At 42.3% G+C, this 20,615-nt stretch overlaps 1 protein-coding gene across 1 annotated transcript in view; it reads right to left on the reverse strand.

The window, feature by feature from the left end:
• The window catches only part of DCX (doublecortin), a 159,483-nt gene extending 139,425 nt beyond the window's left edge, over positions 1–20,058 (reverse strand). Inside the window, exons 1-2 of the mRNA XM_055393396.2 lie at positions 19,673–20,058; positions 9,352–9,692 (exon numbers count right to left, since the gene is read on the reverse strand). Coding sequence (XP_055249371.2) covers positions 9,352–9,692; positions 19,673–20,036 — 705 coding nt within the window. The 5' untranslated portion in view covers positions 20,037–20,058. The remainder of the gene's footprint in view (positions 1–9,351; positions 9,693–19,672) is intronic.
• Between the last annotated feature and the right edge of the window lie 557 nt (positions 20,059–20,615).

The raw sequence follows: 20,615 nt of genomic DNA on the forward strand, positions 1-20,615 counted from the left end.
AATAAAACTCTAAGATGATAAATTAGATCTGATAGAGTGCCTGATGAACTATGGATGGAGGTGCGTGACACTACAGAAGACAGGGAGCAAGACCATCCCCAAGAAAAAGAAATGCAAAAAGGCAAAATGGCTGTCTGAGGAGGTCTTACAAATAGCTGTGAAAAGAAGAGAAGCCAAAAGCAAAGCAGAAAAGGAAAGATATACCCATTTGAATGCAGAGTTCCAAAGAATAGCAAGGAGAGATAAGAAAGCCTTCCTCAATGATCAGTGCAAAGAAACAGAGGAAAACAATAGAATGAGAAAGACTAGAGATCTCTTCAAGAAAATTAGAGATACCAAGGGAACATTTCATGCAAAGATGGGCTCAATAAAGGACAGAAATGGTAGGGACCTAACAGAAGCAGAAGATACTAAGAAGAGGTGGCAAGAATACACAGAAGAACTGTACAAAAAAGATCTTCATGACACAGATATTCACGATGGTGTGATCACTCACCTAGAGCCAGACATCCTGGAATGTGAAGTCAAGTGGGCCTTAGAAAGAATCACTAAGAACGAAGCTAGTGGAGGTGATGGAATTCCAGTTGAGTTATTTCAAATCCTGAAAGATGATGCTCTGAATGTGCTGCACTCAATATGCCAGCAAATTTGGAAACTCAGCAGTGGCCACAGGACTGGAAAAGGTCAGTTTTCATCCCAATCCCAAAGAAAGGCAATGCCAAAGAATGCTCAAACTACCGCACAATTGCACTCATCTCACACGCTAGTAAAGTCATGCTCAAAATTCTCCAAGCCAGGCTTCAGCAATACATGAACCGTGAACTTCCAGATGTTCAAGCTGGTTTTAGAAAAGGCAGAGGAACAAGAGATCAAATTGCCAACATCTGCTGGATCATCAAAAAAGCAAGAGAGTTCAAGGAAAACATCTATTTCTGCTTTATTGACTATGACAAAGCCTTTGACTGTGTGGATCACAATAAACTGTGGAAAATTCTGGAAGAGATGGGAATACCAGACCACCTGACTGGCCGCTTGAGAAATCTGTATTCAGGTCAAGAAGCAACAGTTAGAACTGGACATGGAACAACAGACTTGTTCCACATAGGAAAAGGAGTACGTCAAGGCTGTATATTGTCACCCTGCTTATTTAACTTACATGCAGAGTACATCATGAGGAATGCTGGGATGGAAGAAGCACAAGCTGGAATCATGATTTCCAGGAGAAATATCAATAACCTCAGATATGCAGATAACACCACCTTTATGGCAGAAAATGAAGAAGAACTAAAAAGTCTCTTGATGAAAGTGAAAGAGGAGAGTGAAAATGTTGGCTTAAAGCTCAACATTCAGAAAACTAAGATCATGGCATCTGGTCCCATCACTTGATGGCAAATAGATAGAGAAACAGTGGAAACAGTGTCAGACTTTATTTTTTTGGGCTTCAAAATTACTGCAGATGGTGACTGAAGCCATGAAATTAAAAGACATTTCCTCCTTGGAAGGAAAGTTATGACCAACCTAGACAGCATATTAAAAAGCAGAGACATTACTTTGCCAACAAAGGTCGATCTAGTCAAGGCTATGGTTTTTTCAGTATGTATGAGATTTGGAGAGTTGAACTGTAAAGAAAGCTGGGCGCCGAAGAATTGATGCTTTTGAACTGTGGTGTTGGAGAAGACTCTTGAGAGTCCCTTGGACTGCAAAGAGATCCAACCAGTCCATCCTAAAGGAAATCAGTCCTGATTGTTTATTGGTAGGACTGATGTTACCTGATATGAAGAGCTGACTCATTTGAAAAACCCTGATGCTGGGAAAGATTGAGGGTGAGAGGAGAAGGGGACGACAGAGAATGAGATGGTTGGATGGCATCACCGACTCAATGGACATGAGTTTGAGTAATCTCCAGGAGTTGGTGATGAACAGGGAGGCCTGGCATGCTGCAGTCCATGGGGTCACAATGAGTTGGACATGATTGAGCGACTGAATTGAACTGAAGATGATAAATTACTGAAGAAATAACCAATCACCAGACTATACTTTGTCCTTTCTTTCCAGAAGATCAGTATATTTGATGTTGGGCCACTTCCATCTTAAGACCTCCTTTTTAAGAGGAAAGGGTGCTATACCAAGTGGTTTTTGGGATCTTAGCCCTTTGACCAGGGATTGAACCCGGGCCCTGGCAGTGAAAATGCCAAGTCCTAACCACTGGACTGGCAAGGAATCCCCTTAAGCCTGCTTTTAAAGTACAAAATCTACCTTGGTATGAGACAGCTTGAAGTCTATACTGCATATGGCAAAGTAGTTTGCAAACCATCTCCTTTCAAAGGGCCCAGCCTGGCTCCACTTCTCTGCTATTTTCTATTTCATGCTTAAGCCAATCCTCTCAAAACCTGTCTCCAGGAATCCAATTTGTGGAAGGTTGAGGAGAGGGAACTTTAGGTAATACAAACATTACCTTTCCAGCCTTGGTTTTGTTAAGTGAAGGTCAATGATAAATGACCTCCCTTTTGGGGCATAATTTATGTCCATGTGGCCTTTTCTATTGAGCCCAACGTTGATTGACAGGATATAGCACTAGGAGGGGAGAGAGGTTGGCTATGGGAGACCTGAAGGCCAAGGAGTATAACTAAGACCAGATGTGGCTGGAGGGGGCTGAGATGCAGGGGAGAGGGGGGAGCATGGAGAAGAAATGCCTACACAAGCAAAATAAAGATATATCTACCTTGGGAAATGCGTTCAACATTTCCAAGGTTAAATCCAACTAGTCTTCCTGTGTTGCCTGCAATTACCTTTGTGCTTCCAGCACCCAGTTATTTAGCATAGCAAGATGGAAGGGGAAAGTCTTTCCTGGAATACTTAACAGCAGTTCAAATACCCTTTTGTGCTCTCATTTTCCTATTCTACCATCTTATTATTCAAAACATTTCTTAAAATTCCTGTTCTAGCTTCCAAGGCTCTGGGTAATCTGGGAATCCTTTAAACCTATTTTCTGTTATTCTGAGACCTAAAATTCCTGGTTCAAGTAGTTGGTACTAGAAAGATATAGACAGAAACAGAAAATAAATTCATCTAATTTAAAAAATTGGCCTAACAAGACTAACACAAATACTAAAGGCCATACTTACCCCTTAGGCAAGCATGTTGAGGCCATAGGGAATCTGTGACTGTATAGAACCTAGACGTGGACAAAACTGAGACTAGAGATGCCAGTAAGTATAACATGAAAATGGATGGTGTGAGAAACAGCTGCAGCTAAAAGTCTATTATTAAAGCTCTGAATCTCTAACAGAATCACCATGCCCTGTGCTTAATGGAAATGACTTCAAGGCTAGACCAAATGAACCAGAAATTTGGGTTCTAGTTTTTGTGTGTCAATGGCATTTAACCATAAAGGTCAACACGTGGCTTGATTATAGAAATTAATAGTTGGATAATTTAATACATGAACCGTGAACTTCCAGATGTTTAAGCTGGTTTTAGAAAAGGCAGAGGCACCAGAGATCAAATTGCCAACATCCGCTGGATCATTGAAAAAGCAAGACAGTTCCAGAAAAACATCTATTTCTGCTTTATTGACTATGCCAAAGCCTTTGACTTTGTGGATCACAATAAACTGTGGAAAATTCTGAAAGAGATGGGAATACCAGACCACCTGACCTGCCTCTTGAGAAACCTGTATGCAGGTCAGGAAGCAACAGTTAGAACTGGACATGGAACAAGATTGGTTCCACATAGGAAAAGGAGTACATCAAGGCTGTATATTGTCACCCTGCTTATTTAACTTATATGCAGAGTACATCATGAAAAACGCTGGGCTGGAGGAAGCACAAGCGGGAATCGAGATTGCTGGGAGAAATATCAATAACCTCAGATATGCAGATGACACCACCTTTATGGCAGAAAGTGAAGAACTAAAGAGCCTCTTGATGAAAGTGAAAGAGGAGAGTGAAAAAGTTGGCTTAAAGCTCAACATTCAGAAAACTAAGATCATTGTATCTGGTCCCATCACTTCATGGCAAATAGATGGGGAAACAGTGGAAATAGTGACTGACTTTATTTTTCTAGGCTCCAAAATCACTGCAGATGGTGATTGAAGCCATGAAATTAAAAGATGCTTACTCCTTGGAAGGAAAGTTATGACCAACCTAGATAGCATATTAAAAAGCAGAGACATTACTTTGCCAACAAAGATCCGTCTAGTCAAGGCTATTGTTTTTCCAGTGGTCAAGTATGGATGTGAGAGTTGGACTGTGAAGAAAGCTGATTGCTGAAGAATTGATGCTTTTGAACTGTGATGTTGGAGAAGACTCTTGAGAGTCATTTGGACTGCAAGGAGATCCAACCAGTCCATCCTAAAGGAGATCAGTCCTGGGTGTTCACTGGAAGGACTGATGTTGAAGCTGAAACTCCAATACTTTGGCCACCTGATGCGAAGAGCAGACTTATTTGAAAAGACCCTGATGCTGGGAAAGATTGAGGGTAGGAGGAGAATGGGATGACAGAGGATGAGATGGTTGGATGGCATCACCAACTCGATGGACATGGGTTTGGGTGAACTCCGGGAGTTGGTGATGGACAGGGAGGCCTGGCGTACTGCGGTTCATGGGGTCGCAAAGAGTCAGACACAACTGAGCAACTGAACTGAACTGAACTGAATTTTGTCAACACACCGCAACCACTCCAGGAATCAAAAGTACAACCTCACCTGATAGTGAACTAATACATATCACCATCCAACCCTTCATCATGTTTTCCCTGAAATGAAGTGAAAGCTGCTCAGTCGTGTCCAACTCTTTGTGACCCCATGAAATGTAACCTGCCAGGCTCCTCTGTCCATGTAATTCTCTAGGCCAGAATACTGGAGTGGGTAGACATTCTGTTCTCCAGAGGATCTTCTCAACAGAGGGACCAAACCCAGGTCTCCTGCATTTCAGGTGGATTCTTTACTGTCTGAGCCACCAGGGAAGCCCTGACTGCCTAGAAATCCATTATAGCCCCTGGGAATAGCCAGGGCCCTACCAACTACTCCTATTCCATTAGCAATTTCTTATTGAAGTGAGGAATAAACTGGGACCTCGTCCTATTAGTGATGGCTAGCTTCCCCATCTGAGCTTCCCTGGTGGCTCAGACAGTAAAGAATCCACCTGCACTGCAGAAGGCCTGGGTTCAATCCCTGGGTCAGGAAGATCCCTGGAGAAGGAAATGGTTACCCACTCCAGTATTCTTGCCTGGAGAATTCCATGGACAGAGGAGCCTAGCAGGCTACAGTCCATGGGGTCCTAAAGAATCAGACATGACTAAGCGACTAACACCTGGACTTTTTTCACTTCAGCTTCGCTGTCTATACAGACCACAAATATCTCAAAGGAAACTGGTCTTCTTCATCAGCAAAACATAAGCCCTTAAAAGATCAAAGGCTCCAAAAGCACATCCAAACAAAATAAAAACAGAGAGAAAGAGATGAGAGCCATGTCCAGACTGCTTGTAAATCATCAGAAGCCAATCAGTCAAATGGTACACATGAGAACAGAAGCAACAATAAATTGGGTATAATCAACTGGGCTGTTTTAACTGATCATTATTTAAACAAAGGGGCAGAAAATTGCTTGATTTGGTCCATTTGGGATCCAGTTAGAGCAAGATTGAAATCAAGCGATGGTCCTGACTTCATGATAAAAACGTTCCGTAACAAATAGCCTGGACCATACTTCATCATTTCTGCCTGGTGCCACTTTTAGCCAAAGACAGGCATGGAATCTCAGTCAAGCAAGTCCAAGTCATTGCAACACGTGTGCCTTCAGCATGCACAGAGGAAGATCATATTCCCAAGTAGTAAGAATACCTACTAGTAATCAAAGTGACTGACAGGTATTAACATGAGGGCTGTCATCACTAGAATTGGGAAATGGGCTGGGCTCCAAAATTTTGAATTTGCCTCCCACTTTCAGTATACTCAGTACCTATTTTGTAATTAGTAGGTTTTGTCCTCCTACCCCTAAATTCTCTTATTTAATGTCCTTGCTGTAACCATATAACACTGTTTGATTTATGGGTTACCCTATGTATGACAATCTTACCAGTGAGGTAAGAGCAGTTAGTTCCCAATCACTCAGCATATTCTGTAAACAGTATTTCACAGTGTGCTCTCTCTCTCTGTCGTGTGTGTCTGTGTGTATCTGTGTATTCTATGAAATATGTTTGTGGTTGAATAAGATTGAAAAATGTGGTTTGATCGCTAAGTCATGTTCAACTCTTGCAGCTCCGTGAACTGTAGACTGCCGAGCTCCTCTGTTCATGGAATTCTCCAGGCATGAACACTGGAGTGGATTGCCATTTCCTTCTCCAGGGGATCTTCCCAACCCACGTCTCCTGCATTGCAGGCAGATTCCTTACTGACTGATCTACAAGGGAAGCTTCAGATTAGGAAATACTGAGTCTAAATTAAACGGATTTCCTTTCTGCAGAACTTCTCAGAACATTTAATGTGCCAATGGGCAATGTGAGCCTCTAAGAAAGGTACATAATGTGCAGCATTTCACAATCTTATTTGACCACAAAACCCTTTCATGAAGAGCTTCTAGGAGTGGGGAAATGGGTTCAGTCCTCAGAATATACTTTGGGAAAAAACTTCTTTAAAAGTCTGCCCTCAGTGACTTCTAAGTAAGTAATAGGAGCTTCCCAGGTGGAATATGAACCCCTTCGGAAGCCCAGTATGTCTTCTGATAGACCTAAGTGTAGTCTGGCACTAGTGGTAAAGAAACCACTTGCCAATGCAGGAGACCCAAGAGACATGGGTTTGATCCCTGGGCTGGGAAAATCTCCTGGAAAAGGAAATGGCAACCTACTCTAGTATTCTTGCCTGGAAAATTCCATGGACAGAGGGGCTTGGTGGGCTACGGTCTATGGGGTTGCAGAGTAAGACACAACTGAAAGACTGAGCACAAACAACCCATTCAATCAACAGACATTTACAGAGCATCCACTGTGTATCAGAAGGTGAGCATTTTTTAAAAAAGATTAAAATTACTTTAACTTTGCATGATGGAGACAGAGAAATTTACAGAAATAACATTAGATTGGGACCAGACCTTAAAAGATGACCCCCAGCGGTCAGAGTAGGGAGAGGGAGACAGTTTAAAGAGAACGAACAGTAAGTGCAGAGTCACTGATGTCTGCCAAGGCATTGTTCTGCTCCCTTGCACACTCCTCCCTGACGTGTCTGTACACACACCATATCATACCTTGACATCTTGTAAAGTGTTCCCCAAAGAAATGGGAACCCATGCTTGAAAAGAGTTGGAAAGCTTGCTATAGGATGAAAATCCACCATCATTGGACTGGAGCTTGCTTACCTAGGGGGTGGAGGTGTCTTTTGTTATTATTATTATTAGAAACAATCCCAGAATGGCAAGGAATGCACAGCCAACAGTATGCACATCCCATAAAATGCTGGTAATTTGTGGTAAGAATGATAGAAAGGTAAAGTTGAGGAAAGAGGGCTAACATTTATTAATACGTATTTAAATTGTCTGACAATTTACATATTTTATCTCACTTCATGATGAATTGTATGTACACATATTTACATCGTGTGTTTTGATTTCCACACTGCTTTCATATCGATGATTTCATTTGATCTTCATGAGAATCTTGTGAGCATGGAAAGGGCAGGTGCGATTAGCCCTTTTGTGCAGAGAAGTGTGAGCATCAGAATAGTTACGTGATTAGCCAAAGGTCACAGAGTAAGTGGCAATATCCAGATTAGAAACTATGCCTTCTAAATCCCAGTCTGATGTTCCTGGTTTGCATTTGTCCTGTACTTCTTCAAGAGGCTGAAGATACACAGAAACGGAATTATGCCTAATGTTAGAAAAATCTTTCTAAAAACTCCAGCTGTTCAACAGTGAAATAGGCTTTTATGAAATTGAAATGGTTGTAGATTATATCCTTGCCATGGAAAGGAGATTAAATATCATGGCTTCTAAGTTCACCCTCAACTCTAAGATCCACTGATTATAAAATTCCTAGGCCCTACTTCTCTGAGGTGAGGTTTCTGATGAGTATTCCTATTCCTGGACAGTTCCTGTTCAATATATACTTGGTCCTCAAAAAACAGATACTCTTTAGACAGATACTTAGGAGTTAGAACTTTTCCCATCGCAGACAAACCCATTGCTTTGGTACAACCAACACAAATCACATACAACCAATACCTCCAGGTTTCTCTCAGATCACAAAATAGTGGGGAACAGATAGAAGGCACACATTTATCCAAATCACTATGTACATGAATTTGCATTTTCTAAGCAACTTAAAATCTTGTAGTGCACAGTATATAATAGAAATGATGGAAGGAGACATAGCTCTGCATTTGAACACTCATCATTCTGATATAGTGAATCAATTTTTTTTTTTTTTAGAATCTATATAGTTCAAACACCAAAGGTATTTTAAGAGGTGGAAAGTATGGACTGATAATAATCCACACTTGTCTTGTTTGATGATGGACCAGGATTCTCTTTAGAGGCAAAGGAACCAGCCACTGTTCCACTTTCCTTGGAACATTTTTTGTCATATATTTACAGCTCCCATGCTCAAGAGAATGGTGCATCTGTCAGATGGAGACGCCTGGCTGCATTCTTTCCCAGATATTAATATAGGTGGTACTTTAGTAACATAACCAATGACATGCAGAACCTGATTTGGAGAGGAACAGATGTCAGCATCTTTCTTGGGCTAATTTTAGGACCCTGAAATAGTCCCTTTCTCACAGAAACTATCAGTGGAGCCAAATTAAGACAGCTATGTCACATGGAAAAGAGAGGGAAAAATGTAGTCTTGTGTGAGGCAAAGACAACAAACCAGGGACTTCAGTGCTTCCCCCATATATGACTCCTTTCATAGAATAACGGTGGTCAGTTCAACTTCTTTTCATCAGAATGGATGTTGAATACCAATTCAAGAATAGCAGAGAGGAAATGAGTGCACAAATCTCATTTCCAGTCACATAGATTGAACAATCAAGGTTGCCTCATGCAATAGCTAAATTCATATTCAAAAGAGTGTGTAGGACCTAGGTTTCAACACATCTTTTCTTAGCAGATAAGGAAGCTAATAAGTGACCATTCTACTTGTTAAGTCAGAAGCAGATTGCATTTCAAAGCTTCAGATTCCTGTTCCATTGCATTGTCTGCTGAATGGACATTTCTTCCAAATGAGACATAACATATCAGGTAGGGATAATGAGAGGTGGAGGAAGGGTCTCCCAACCAAAAATGATGTTTGAGGTTTAAGATGGTCAGCTGAGGATTCAGAACAAATGAAGAGTAATTTGGGAAAAAAAGTACCTACCTGCTTTCCATCCAGAGTGTAGAGTTTCTTGACAACCCCAGTCTCCAGTTTGATGGCTTCAGTGATATCAGTGAGGACTTGCTCAAAAGAGTGGGCTGTCTTCTTGTTCAGAAGCACACGCACAGCCTTCCGAGGCTTCACCCCACTGCGGATGATGGTCACCAGCTTGGGGCGCACAAAGTCCTTGTTCTCTCTGGCCTGGGCACTGTTGCTGCTGGCCAGGGACTGAGGGGCTTTCATATTGGCAGATGTCTTCACATTGACAGACCAGTTAGGATTGACATTCTTGGTGTACTCCACCTTCTTAAAGAAGTTGTCTGAGGAGCAAACATAGCTTTCCCCTAAGGGAAGAAATACATGGTGATTAGTAGCAGGTACATGGACTATTCTAACAAGACTAATACACACTGACCTTGGAGTAGGATTTTTAGAGAAATGATGATAATAACAAACTTCACGTGCCATTCCTAATTAGGCTCTCTAACAGTTTGGTTCATTCAAATTCAAGGGAAAGTAATCAGCAAAATAGTCTTCATTATAATGGTATACTTAGTGAAAAATCCTATAAAGCTTAGGGTCCCAAGGACAATGAATATATCTAAGTATAATCTACCAAGTGGGGTTCTCAAGCTTGACATTGTTTTACTGGAATTGAAATGTCTATTAACTTCCAGGATATGTGTTAATGTCTGGGGCATTACTGGAGTGTTTTTAAACATGTCTCTTTATTTTTTAAATTAATTTATCTTTTTTAAAATATAAATTTGTTTATTTTAATTGGAGGCTAATTACTTTACAATATTGTATTGGTTTTGCCATACATTGACATGAATCCGCCCCGGGTGTACATGTGTTCCCCATCCTGAACCGCCCTCCCACCTCCCTCCCCATTCCATCCCTCTGGGTCATCCCAGTGCACCAGCCCCGAGCACCCTGTATCATGCATCGAACCTGGACTGGCGATTCATTTCACATATGATAGAATAATTGCTTTACAGAATTTTGTTTGTTTCTGCCAAACATCAACATGAATCAGCCATAGGTATACATGTGTCTCCTCCCTCCTGAACCTCCCTCCCATCTCCTTCCCCACCCCACCCCTATAGGTTGTTACAGAGTCCCTGTTTGAGTTCCCTGAGTCATATAGCAAATTCCCATTGGCTATCTATTTTACATATGGTATTGTAAGTTTCCATTAACATGTCTCTATTTCTTAATGGTCCCATCCTATTTCTGGACTCACAGCCCCATGCCTTTGTTATATTATGAACTCGGGAGAACTTTCAAAATTAATACATGTTTATTCCAAGTTAAGTGACCACAGTAACCTTGCATATTGGGCATACAGTGCAAACAGGCCAAGAAGGCAGACTGTACTTTGGACAGAGTATATAGTTAAGCAGCAGAATACTAAAATGTGAAATGTGTGTGTGTGTGTGTGTGTGTGTGTGGTGAATGTAGTGAACGTACGCATGTATGTGTCTAACTGTCTTCTACTGATCATCCCCACAGGCAGGTAGAAAAACTATTTAACAATCTGGACACACACACACACACACATATATTTCACACTATTTCTTGTGTTTGCAAGTCTAGTTCTTGCTTGAGAAATGCTTTCCCCTCTTTTCACTACCCACTCCCCATCTTTCCATCTTACCAAATGCTACACGCTAGCTCTATGTGTTCAGGGCCGTCTTCACCAGTGCTCACCCTTGGCTGCCACAAGTAATGAGGTGGAGATGTGAAAACACATTATACAGCCTGGTTTATGGATCGGAGGGATCTAGTGCAGTTTTCACATTTACCATGGGCCGGAGGAAATGACTGGGCTTCCCCAGTGGCTCAGTGGTAAAAAATCGCCAGCAATGCAGGAGATGTGGGTTCGATCCCTGGGTCAGGATCATCTCCTGGAGAAGGACTTGACAACCTACTCCAGTATTCTTGCCTGGAGAATCCCATGGACAGAGGAACCTGGCAGGCTATAGTCCATGGGGTTGCAAAGACTCAGACACGACTGAAATGACTGAGCATGCAAACACAGGGGAAATGACTAATTCAGCGGAAGAAAGGCAGAGGCCAGAGGCAAGAGGAAGGGACTAGACACCTGGACCTAGAAGCTGGAGAAAAGAAAAGAGGTAGGCTCAGCCTGGAGGGGGAGAAACTATTGGAAAAGGCTGAATTTGTTGGGTAAAACACATTAGTCTCAAGGTATACGAAAGTTCATCCAGAGGTCGAGCTGCAGAAAACCAGTGTGATTTAATCAGGTTTAACTCATCAGTAAAAATGTTTAATAAATAAATAAATCAACCCAAGCTGGTGCAAAGAAAGCATTATACACAATTATAATCTGGTGGCTCTTCTTCCTTTGGTCTCAGCAGGAGAACCAAGCAGACATTTCAGCCAGGCTGATAAAATTCACTCCTTGTGCAAATATTGATTGCTGTGCTGTAGCACCAAAGACTTTAAGTCATGTTAATTAATAAATTTCTCAGTTAGTGCTGAGAGAAGATTCAGTCAGATTCTCTAGGGCACCTTTGAGGACATTTAGATGTGAGTGTGGAGGGGGAAGGTGAACTTCCAACCCTGTTCTGAGTCCCAGGAGCTGCTAGTGTTCTGTCTTGACAAAGAGACCAAGAGCTGGGTTTGTAGGTCAGCACAGGCCCCCTCCTACACTCCGTGCTGGCATGCACAGCCAGGATGGGGAAGTCAAAGACCTCAGCCAAAAGAAACCCTAATTTCTCCGGCTCCCACTGGCCAATTCAATCCAGCCGAAGTGATTAGAGGGTGTGGTCTTTAGTTTTTGACTTAAAGGATGAAGGGACCCTTTCAATTCCTCCATATATTTACAGCCAATATTCCCCACACGCTAGAAATGGCCTCTTGCCTTGCCACTCTACCAGATGCATGGGCACCTTTCAAAAGGTCACTGCCTGTGAGTCAGATGTTTTCCATAATTTGTCATGTACTTTAAAACTCTGTCAGACAACTGGTGGTGTGCAAATGCATGAGGCTATATATTTATGATTTCCCTCATCCACAGTCTCCTCTGGAGAGTCAGCTGTGTAGCCCTGTTAGGACTCGAGACTTTTTTTTTGCTTCCATCTCTTAAACCTCTTAAGCCTCTGAACTATGAGTATGATTAACCACCCCAGATGAAAATGAACATGATGGCAGACAGCTATAGTATCATATGGCACCCAAGAACTTTTCTGAGGGCCCAGCTCTCAGCCAAATCTATGTTGAACACTTTCCAACAGTACATTTTAGTCTCTCCACTCTCTTTCCCTTTGGCCCCAAAATGAAGTAATGGAAAAAGAGCAGCTGATGTGATGTCAGTCAGAATGGGGTTCCCCAATATTTTCTTATTGTGCACCCTTGGGCAAATTACTTAACTCCCCTTTGCTTCAGTTATTTGTCTGCAAAGTGGGGACGATGATAACAATATCTACTTCTGAAGGTTGTTCTGGGGCTCAAGCTGAGCCCACAGCCTGGTACACAGTAAGCACTTGATAAATGTCAGCCATCACTATTATTAAGGCCCTGATCTGAAGGAATAGAGAGAGAACTAGAAGAGCAAAGAGGGAAAGGAGGAAGAACGAGTTTAGAGAAAGGAGATGAAAAGAGGAGGAGTAGAAGCTGAAGGAAAGGAAAGAAAAGCAGCAGCAGCAAAAGCAGCCATCTTGGAACTGTGCCATAATCCGTATAGAATATGAGCACTGCATGGGACTCCTGCTTCAAAGATAATATTTCCTGATGCTTGAGAGGATTGCTTCAATGCCAAATGTGGTAACTTTATGTCTAACACAAAGCAAAGCCACTTGCTGCCACTGCTGGTGCACACTGAGGGCAGAATATTTTTAAAGATTATCTTTTTCTAGAGTAGTTTTAGGTTCACAGTAAAATTCAGGGGAAGGTATAGATTTTCCATAAGACCCCTGACCCCATAATGCATACCCTCACCCATATTCTGCATCCCCCAACAGAGGGCAGGATGTTTGTGATGGTGGAGGGGAAGTCAGACAGATTGAAATCCCAGCCAGGCATTTACAAGTTGTGTTGACCTCAGGCAAATCATTTAATATCTGAGTCGCAGCTTTTCTGTCTATAATGGAAAGTATTGTGCTAGGTGACATTTCAGTTCCTTCCAGCCCTAAAGGTCTATAAGAAGGAATTTTCTTCTCTTCTCCATCCCAAACAGGCTTTGGGAGACAGAGTTGTTATGGTAATGGCCTGTTAAAGAAATAGGTGCCCCCTACTAAGGACTCTCCTCTTCCAGAAAGATAACAAATGAGCTGCTTCTCTTGATCAGGGTTTCCTTGTTCTGATTTTGTGAGCATCTGCAACATGTGCTGCCTGAGCTCGATGCTTCTTGCAGGTCCAGCTGCCAGGCACTTGGAGCCAGGGGGCGGGGGGTGTGCTGCACCTTTACACAGCTGGTTTCTACTCCTGCCACAGCTTCCAGGAGCTACTTCCCACCCGCTGGAAGTCAAAAAGGAAAGCTGGCTTCAGAGCCAAGCAAGGTGACAATTTGCTGGAATAGACAATCTGCTTCAGGGCAAGGGGGTAAGGAAATGAAGTCATGGAAGCAAAGCTGAAAGGGCAGGAAGGGAACAAGCTGTGGCCTCGAGATGATCTAATGTCTACCTCTCTTCACTTTCAGGAGGACTCCATTTCCAAAAACATTAAAGATGTTTATATTTTCTCAGTGCAAAAAGCACATCTGTCTGGGCTTTCTCCTCTTTTCCTGGGCTTCCTCCCTCCAGAAGGAGAATATTAAATGGCACTTTATCGTATTATCAGATCTATTAGTGATGTATCAGGTATCTTAAAATCCTCCTCTTCGGCAATGTGCTTGCTTTAGTAGTTAGAAGATAAATTAGTGAGAAAGTGGTTTCATCTCATTGCTCATTGGAACAATGAGCTATGGCAAAAAAAGTGGATCATAGCTAGTGTCACCATACAGATCTTTCAACAAGACCGTACCAATTTAAATATTTTGTCCCAAGGTCTGCATAATAATACTCAAGATGATACCATGAAGATTGATCTGGGTACTTACATACAAGGAAGTGGGGAAGGAATTAGTACATGAGGGAAGAACAATTCTCTAATGAAAGACTAAACAAACAAAAAAAAAGCCACTCTTGGATTTCATTCACTGATCCACTCGTAATGCAGCTCATACAAATATGGCCACATTCTGTATGGCTTTACGAAGACCTTTCATGTAACCAACAAACTGTGGGAAAACTGACATCAATAACCTGACTTTGATCCAAAATGGTCCCCTTACTACTTTCAGTATCTAGCGGCAGACAGACTAGAGAGTCATTAGACAAAGGATTGCCACAAGGCCATAGTGATTATTTACCAATTGGTTTCCATTTCATTCTATTTAGGCTAAATATTTCATAATGTGGCCATTTGGAAACATAGTATGTTCTATGCTCCATTATTTCTTTAAGATAAACAAGTCAAAAAACAAAAAGATTTCTGTATTCCCAGGAATACCCACTATTGTAGGTAGCTAAAGGGGACCATCAAGATCATTTACTCTAGTACTTTCCCAAGTTTAACTGCTTGTAAGGTTCACTTGGGGCAATCTGTAAAAACACATGCTGGAGATTCTGAGTCAATTCCTGGGTGTGGCCCAGGAATTGATATTTTTCTAAAGCCCTAAGAGATTCTGAAAAGCAGGCAGGTTTGGGAGCCACTAGCTATTCCAACCTCTCACTAGCATTATTATTATTATTATATCATGAATAATAATAGTTCCTTGGAGCTGCAGCTTTACCTTGTCAATGTGTTTCCATATCTATTATCTAATTTTATCCTCACAATCACTCTAATAGATACAGAAGGCAGGTGTTACTAGTCTCGTTTTACAGGTAAGAATATTACAATAGATATACAAAGTGTGCTCTATACATGTGGTACAATATTATTCCTTTAAAAAAAGGAATGGAGACTTCCCTAACAGTCTAGTGGTTAAGATTCTGCACTTTCAAGGCAGAGGGCTTGGGTTCGATCCCTGGTCAAGGAATTAGATCCCACATGTCACCCAGTATATCCAAAAAAGTAAAAATTTTTAAAAAAGGAGTGAAGTATTGATACATGGTATAAGTTGGTTCGGAGAAGGCAGTGGCAAGCCACTCCAGTACTATTGCCTAGAAAATCCCATGGATGGAGGAGCCTGGTAGGCTGCAGTCCGTGGGATCACTAAGGGTCAGACACGACTGAGCGACTTCACTTTCACATTTTACTTTCACACACTGGAGAAGGCAATGGCAACCCACTCCAGTGTTCTTGCCTGGAGAATCCCAGGGACGGGGGAGCCTGGTGGGCTTCCGTCGATGGGGTCTCACAGAGTCGGACACGACTGAAAGTCGCTCAGTCCTGTCCAACTCTTTGCAACCCCATGGACTATAGCCCACCAGACTTCTCTGTCCATACAAACCTTGAAAGCATTTTCTAAGTGAAAGAAGCCAGTCATAGAAACCACATAGTTTATGATTTCAATTTCTATAAAATATCCAGACTCAGCAGATCTGTAGAGACATAGGAAGATAAGTAGTCATCTAGAGATGAAGAGCGGAGAAGGCAATGGCAAGCCACTCCAGTACTCTTGCCTAGAAAATCCCATGGATGGTTGAGCCTGGTAGGCTGCAGTCCGTGGGGTCGCTAAGAGTCGGACATGACCGAGCGACTTCACTTTCACTTTTCACTTTCACACATTGGAGAAGGAAATGGCAACCCACTCCAGTGTTCTTGCATGGAGAATCCCAGGGACGGGGGAGCCTGGTGGGCTTCCGTCTATGGGGTCGCACAGAGTCGGACACGACTGAAGTGACTTAGCAGCAGAGATGAAAAGAATATGGCAAGTGGGCAGTGACTGCTAATTGGTACAGTGTTTCTTTTGGAGATGATGAAAATGGGATAAAATTAGATTATGATGGTTTCACCACTTGGTAAATTTTCTAAAAATCATTTAATTCAGTTGGTGAATTTTACAGTATGCAAACTAAACCGTAATAAATTTGGGTTTTTTAAGGTTGTCTTAAAAAGAGAGAACATTAGTCACAGTGATGATAAGAAGAAATATATAGTCATGTAGCTTAACCAGCTATAAATTAGGATAACTCAAATATTGGGTTGGCCTAAAAGATCGTTCAAGTTTTTCAGTACCATCTTATGAAAAACTAAAACTTTTACCCCAACTTAATAGTAATATCTACCATTATTGGAATTTTCAGATGGCGCTAGTGGTAAAGAACCTGCCTGCCAAGGCAGGAGAGCTAGTTTCCATCCCTGGGTCAGGAAGATCCGCTGGAGAAGGAAATGCAACCCACCCCAGTATTCTTGCCTGGAGAATCCCATGGACAGAGAAGCCTGACTGGCTACAGTCCGTGGGGTCACAAAGAGTCGGACATGACTAAGTGACTAAACTACAACCCTTTATTGAGTACTGCTAATGTGCCAGGCAGAATAATAAACAATTTATATTCATTGTCTCATTTAACCCTCAAAGCAGTTATGCCCACTTTACAGATGAACAACTGAGGCTCGGGGGGCCTAAATGGTTTCCCCAAGTTCACACAAGCTAGCAGGTGGCAGAACTTGGATTTGAACCAAATCTGATTCTAAAAATTATTTTCCTTTTATAATCTTCTGCCTCTAAGACAAGAACCCAATGTATCCGACTTTTCTCCCAGGGATCTTTCCAAACTTTTCAATTTGAAGTCTCTTGTAAAGCAATGTGTAAATTATTTGTTTTAATCATTCATTCAACCTCTTCCAAAGGTGAACAAAGTAAAAGACTTTTATCCTCCATTCCTACATGAGTAGTTGCAAAAGGACAAAAAAATAGGAGCGAAAACAACTGCCCCCCCTTTTTTTGGTTGTATCATGCAGCATGTGGGATCTTAGTTCCCCCACCAGGGACTGAATCCCTGGTCCCTGCAATGGAAGCACAAAATACCAACCACTGGACCGCCAGGGAAGTCCCAAAGACCCTTTTTCTTTATCCTCTTCATATCTGTGCCTTTTCCCATTTGGCCCAATGGTGATGGAAAACTGGTCACACTTCTCAGTGCTATCCCAGGAATACCCTAGAATTTCCTTGACTGAATCACAGTGCTCAGGACTGAGAGGGCATTGAGGGCCACAGCAGACTGTGACTGTAAGTGACATGTGAATAAATGCAAAAGAGCCTTAGTCACACTCTGCACACTCACCAGAAATTCACCAGGAAGTACTACTACTGCACCCAAGAGTGATAAATGAGAAGAGTCCAATCTAGCAGAACTCAAAAAGATCAAGAGAAAAGAAAGCTGCAGTCTTCAAAATTGTATTTATTACATATATTCAGCTAAGATTATCAAAACACACACCACAATACACATATACGTATTCACGCGTGCACACACACACACACACACACACACACAAATCCAGGAAGGAAAATCAATACCAAGGGCCACTCTTTGAGCAAGACATGTTAAAAAATGTATTTGGGGAAGACAGAAACCTGTGCATGATATCTCTCACATCAGACACAAGAACACTGTAATCCTTGCTCCAAATACAATGGCACTGGATTCAGAATTCTGCCTGAGCATCCGTGGTGGTCTTTAAAAGATAGCAGCTAGTAGAAATGTGGACATACTTGTGATTCAGGTGCTTTATGAAAATTATTACAGAGAAAACACCCCGGGTTTGACTGAGATGTGGATTTTACACTGACAAAAGACACACGCCCTATCGATTACTCTGTTGGACAGCTCCCTGGATCCAGCTTCTAGTCCTGCAAGTTTGCCCTGACTTTCCTTTCTTTTAAGATATTTGCTAGGGTGGCCAATCCTTCAATGTTCAGAAGCCTAGGATTAACCTCTTCCTGGCCCTCCAGCACCTGATCAAATAATCAAGCCCCATCAGCACTGTTTCTCAAGGTCCACTTGGAGGAAAACCTCAAACTTGAACCCTGAGACCCAGATCTGGCAGCCATATGGGCACCGGCTCTTATAAGTAACTGGCCCCAAATCACTTGACCTGCCTTGAGAAACAGCAGCTCCTTGAGAGAATGTGCTCTTGTACAAGGGAAGCCCTCATGCTCCTTTGTTTAGGAATACAAGAAACCTAGAAGCAGTGAATCAGAGGCGGGGCACTGCCTATCAAGTCCTTTAATGTGCTGTTTCTCCTTCCTTGCCAGCTGTTTCAGAATTTGGTTTCCCTAGAGATCAGCCTGTTCTAAACTCATCTTTGCTCAGGGGAATGGAAAGAATGAGGAGGGAGGGTTGGAGAATGGGAAGAAGTTTGGTGGGGGGGACATTTTCATTATTACAAGGACTCTTGAAGGACTCCTGAAGCTGTCCTTTAAAGTATTGTCAGGTTAAACCAATCACACATATTACACCCATGAAAAAGTGGGGTGGGGAGGCATCCTCAATATACTTGATTTAATAATGTGAAATATTAAGAACATGTCCCCATATCTATTTATCTACTTGATCATGAAAAAGACTTCATGGCTGAGCAAGTTTTGGCAAGAGCTGGAGTTTTCCCTATTTTTGTGTTGGGTGCACAGGTTGTCAGGATTTTCAGCAATCTTGTCATAAAATTCAATTGCAGAACCAAAATCTAGAAATCTGTTTAAATACAGATTTAGGTATAGTGAGTCAGTTCCTATTCTAATAGGAATAGTGTTTATTAAAATACCAGACATACCTACAGCTTTCTTTGGTATTTCTCTCAATGACCTCAGCCTGAGGGACACACCCTGAAGTGGGCTTTTAAGAAGCAACAGCTGAGCAGTGACCACTTACCTAAAAGTATAATCCTTTGTGAATAAGTTCAGGAAGTCCAGCTTTTAGGGTGCACGTTTCCATAAGTTGCCATTCACAAAGAATCTCTCAGCAGTTCAAAGGATATAAGTATACAATGTTTTCTCTCTCTTAACCCAACCAAACCTCCTTCCTCATTTTATACCCCTAAGAATTTTATGGTCTGCCTCAATAGTGCTCTTTAGAGTTGATGATGAACAAATTCTAGAGTAAATGATACAATTCAGATTTTTCTTTGTATACCCTGGGAGATCAACACAATGCATCCTCATAGTCAGCCACACTTCAACCCCAGCCGAGACTGAAGCCCACGGAGGGTAATGGCTAATGATTCTGACTATGCCTACCGAATCAGAAGTCTCAGCATCACTCTCAATTTTAGCAAACATAGTTCCCAATTTCTTTTAATCAAAGCCAAGAAATGTAACCATAACTAACAATAACCCCTCCCACTAAGGGCCACCACCCACTCCTCGAATTACCTTCCTCTAGTTCATCCATGCTTCCAATTTTCCGGGATCCATCAATGGTGTAAATGTAGCGCACTCCCTGAGGCAGGTTGATGTTGTCAGACAGAGATCGTGTCAGGTCAGCCAGCAAGGCGTCGAAGCTGCGAAAACGGTCAGAGGACACAGCGTACACAATCCCCTTGAAGTAGCGGTCCCCATTGCGGTAGAAACGTACCTTCTTGGCTTTCTTCTCGTTGCTCAGTGCCTGCAAGGTTCGGGTTCGGTAGAAGCTACAATGGGCGCTGTGAGTGGGGCTAGGTAGCCCGTTCATCCGCGAGCCTCTCATGTTCCTGGATGTCTTATCTCTTTCGTCAAAATGTCCAAAATCAAGTTCCATATTTTGGTGGAACCTCAGAGACCTGAGTGTTGGGAGAAGAGCGGGGAGGCGGAGGGGGATGAAAGGAAGCAAAGAAAAGGGGCGAGGAGGGGGAAAAAAGAAAGGAATTCAAATATTAGCCAGATCCAGATCTGCAATCTGCTGCTTGTGAAAAGAACTGGTTGAAAAAAGTCCGTGACCCATCTGCTGCTTGCCCCTGACCTGCAGGAATATTGATCTTAATAGAGAAGAGGGAGGGGCTGGAGGGGTGCTGGTGGGGGTGGGTGGGGGCGAGAGATGCGGAGGGAGGCACTTTGGGCACTGTTCCAAGAGAGGAGAGGGAGGGATTTTGAAATCGCTTAAAATCCTGGGACTTACTGACAGTGGCTCCTATCAAATTGTAACTTCGGGGTAAATACATTAAAACTGGCATCTGTTTCCTCACACATGCCCACATGACTAGCGGCTGTAAATGAATCCATAGCCTGACAAAATTCCCCTTGAAGGGAACAGAAGGACCTAGCCAAGGTTAGCATCTCTAGCTCAGAAAGTGATCTTTGCATTTCAGTGAAATAATTACAAGGGTAGTGTTTTAATTTT

Source organism: Moschus berezovskii, chromosome X (assembly GCF_049115385.1).
Source record: "Moschus berezovskii isolate FMDL1 chromosome X, NW_MosBer_1.0, whole genome shotgun sequence".
Taxonomy (NCBI): Eukaryota; Metazoa; Chordata; class Mammalia; order Artiodactyla; family Moschidae; genus Moschus; species Moschus berezovskii.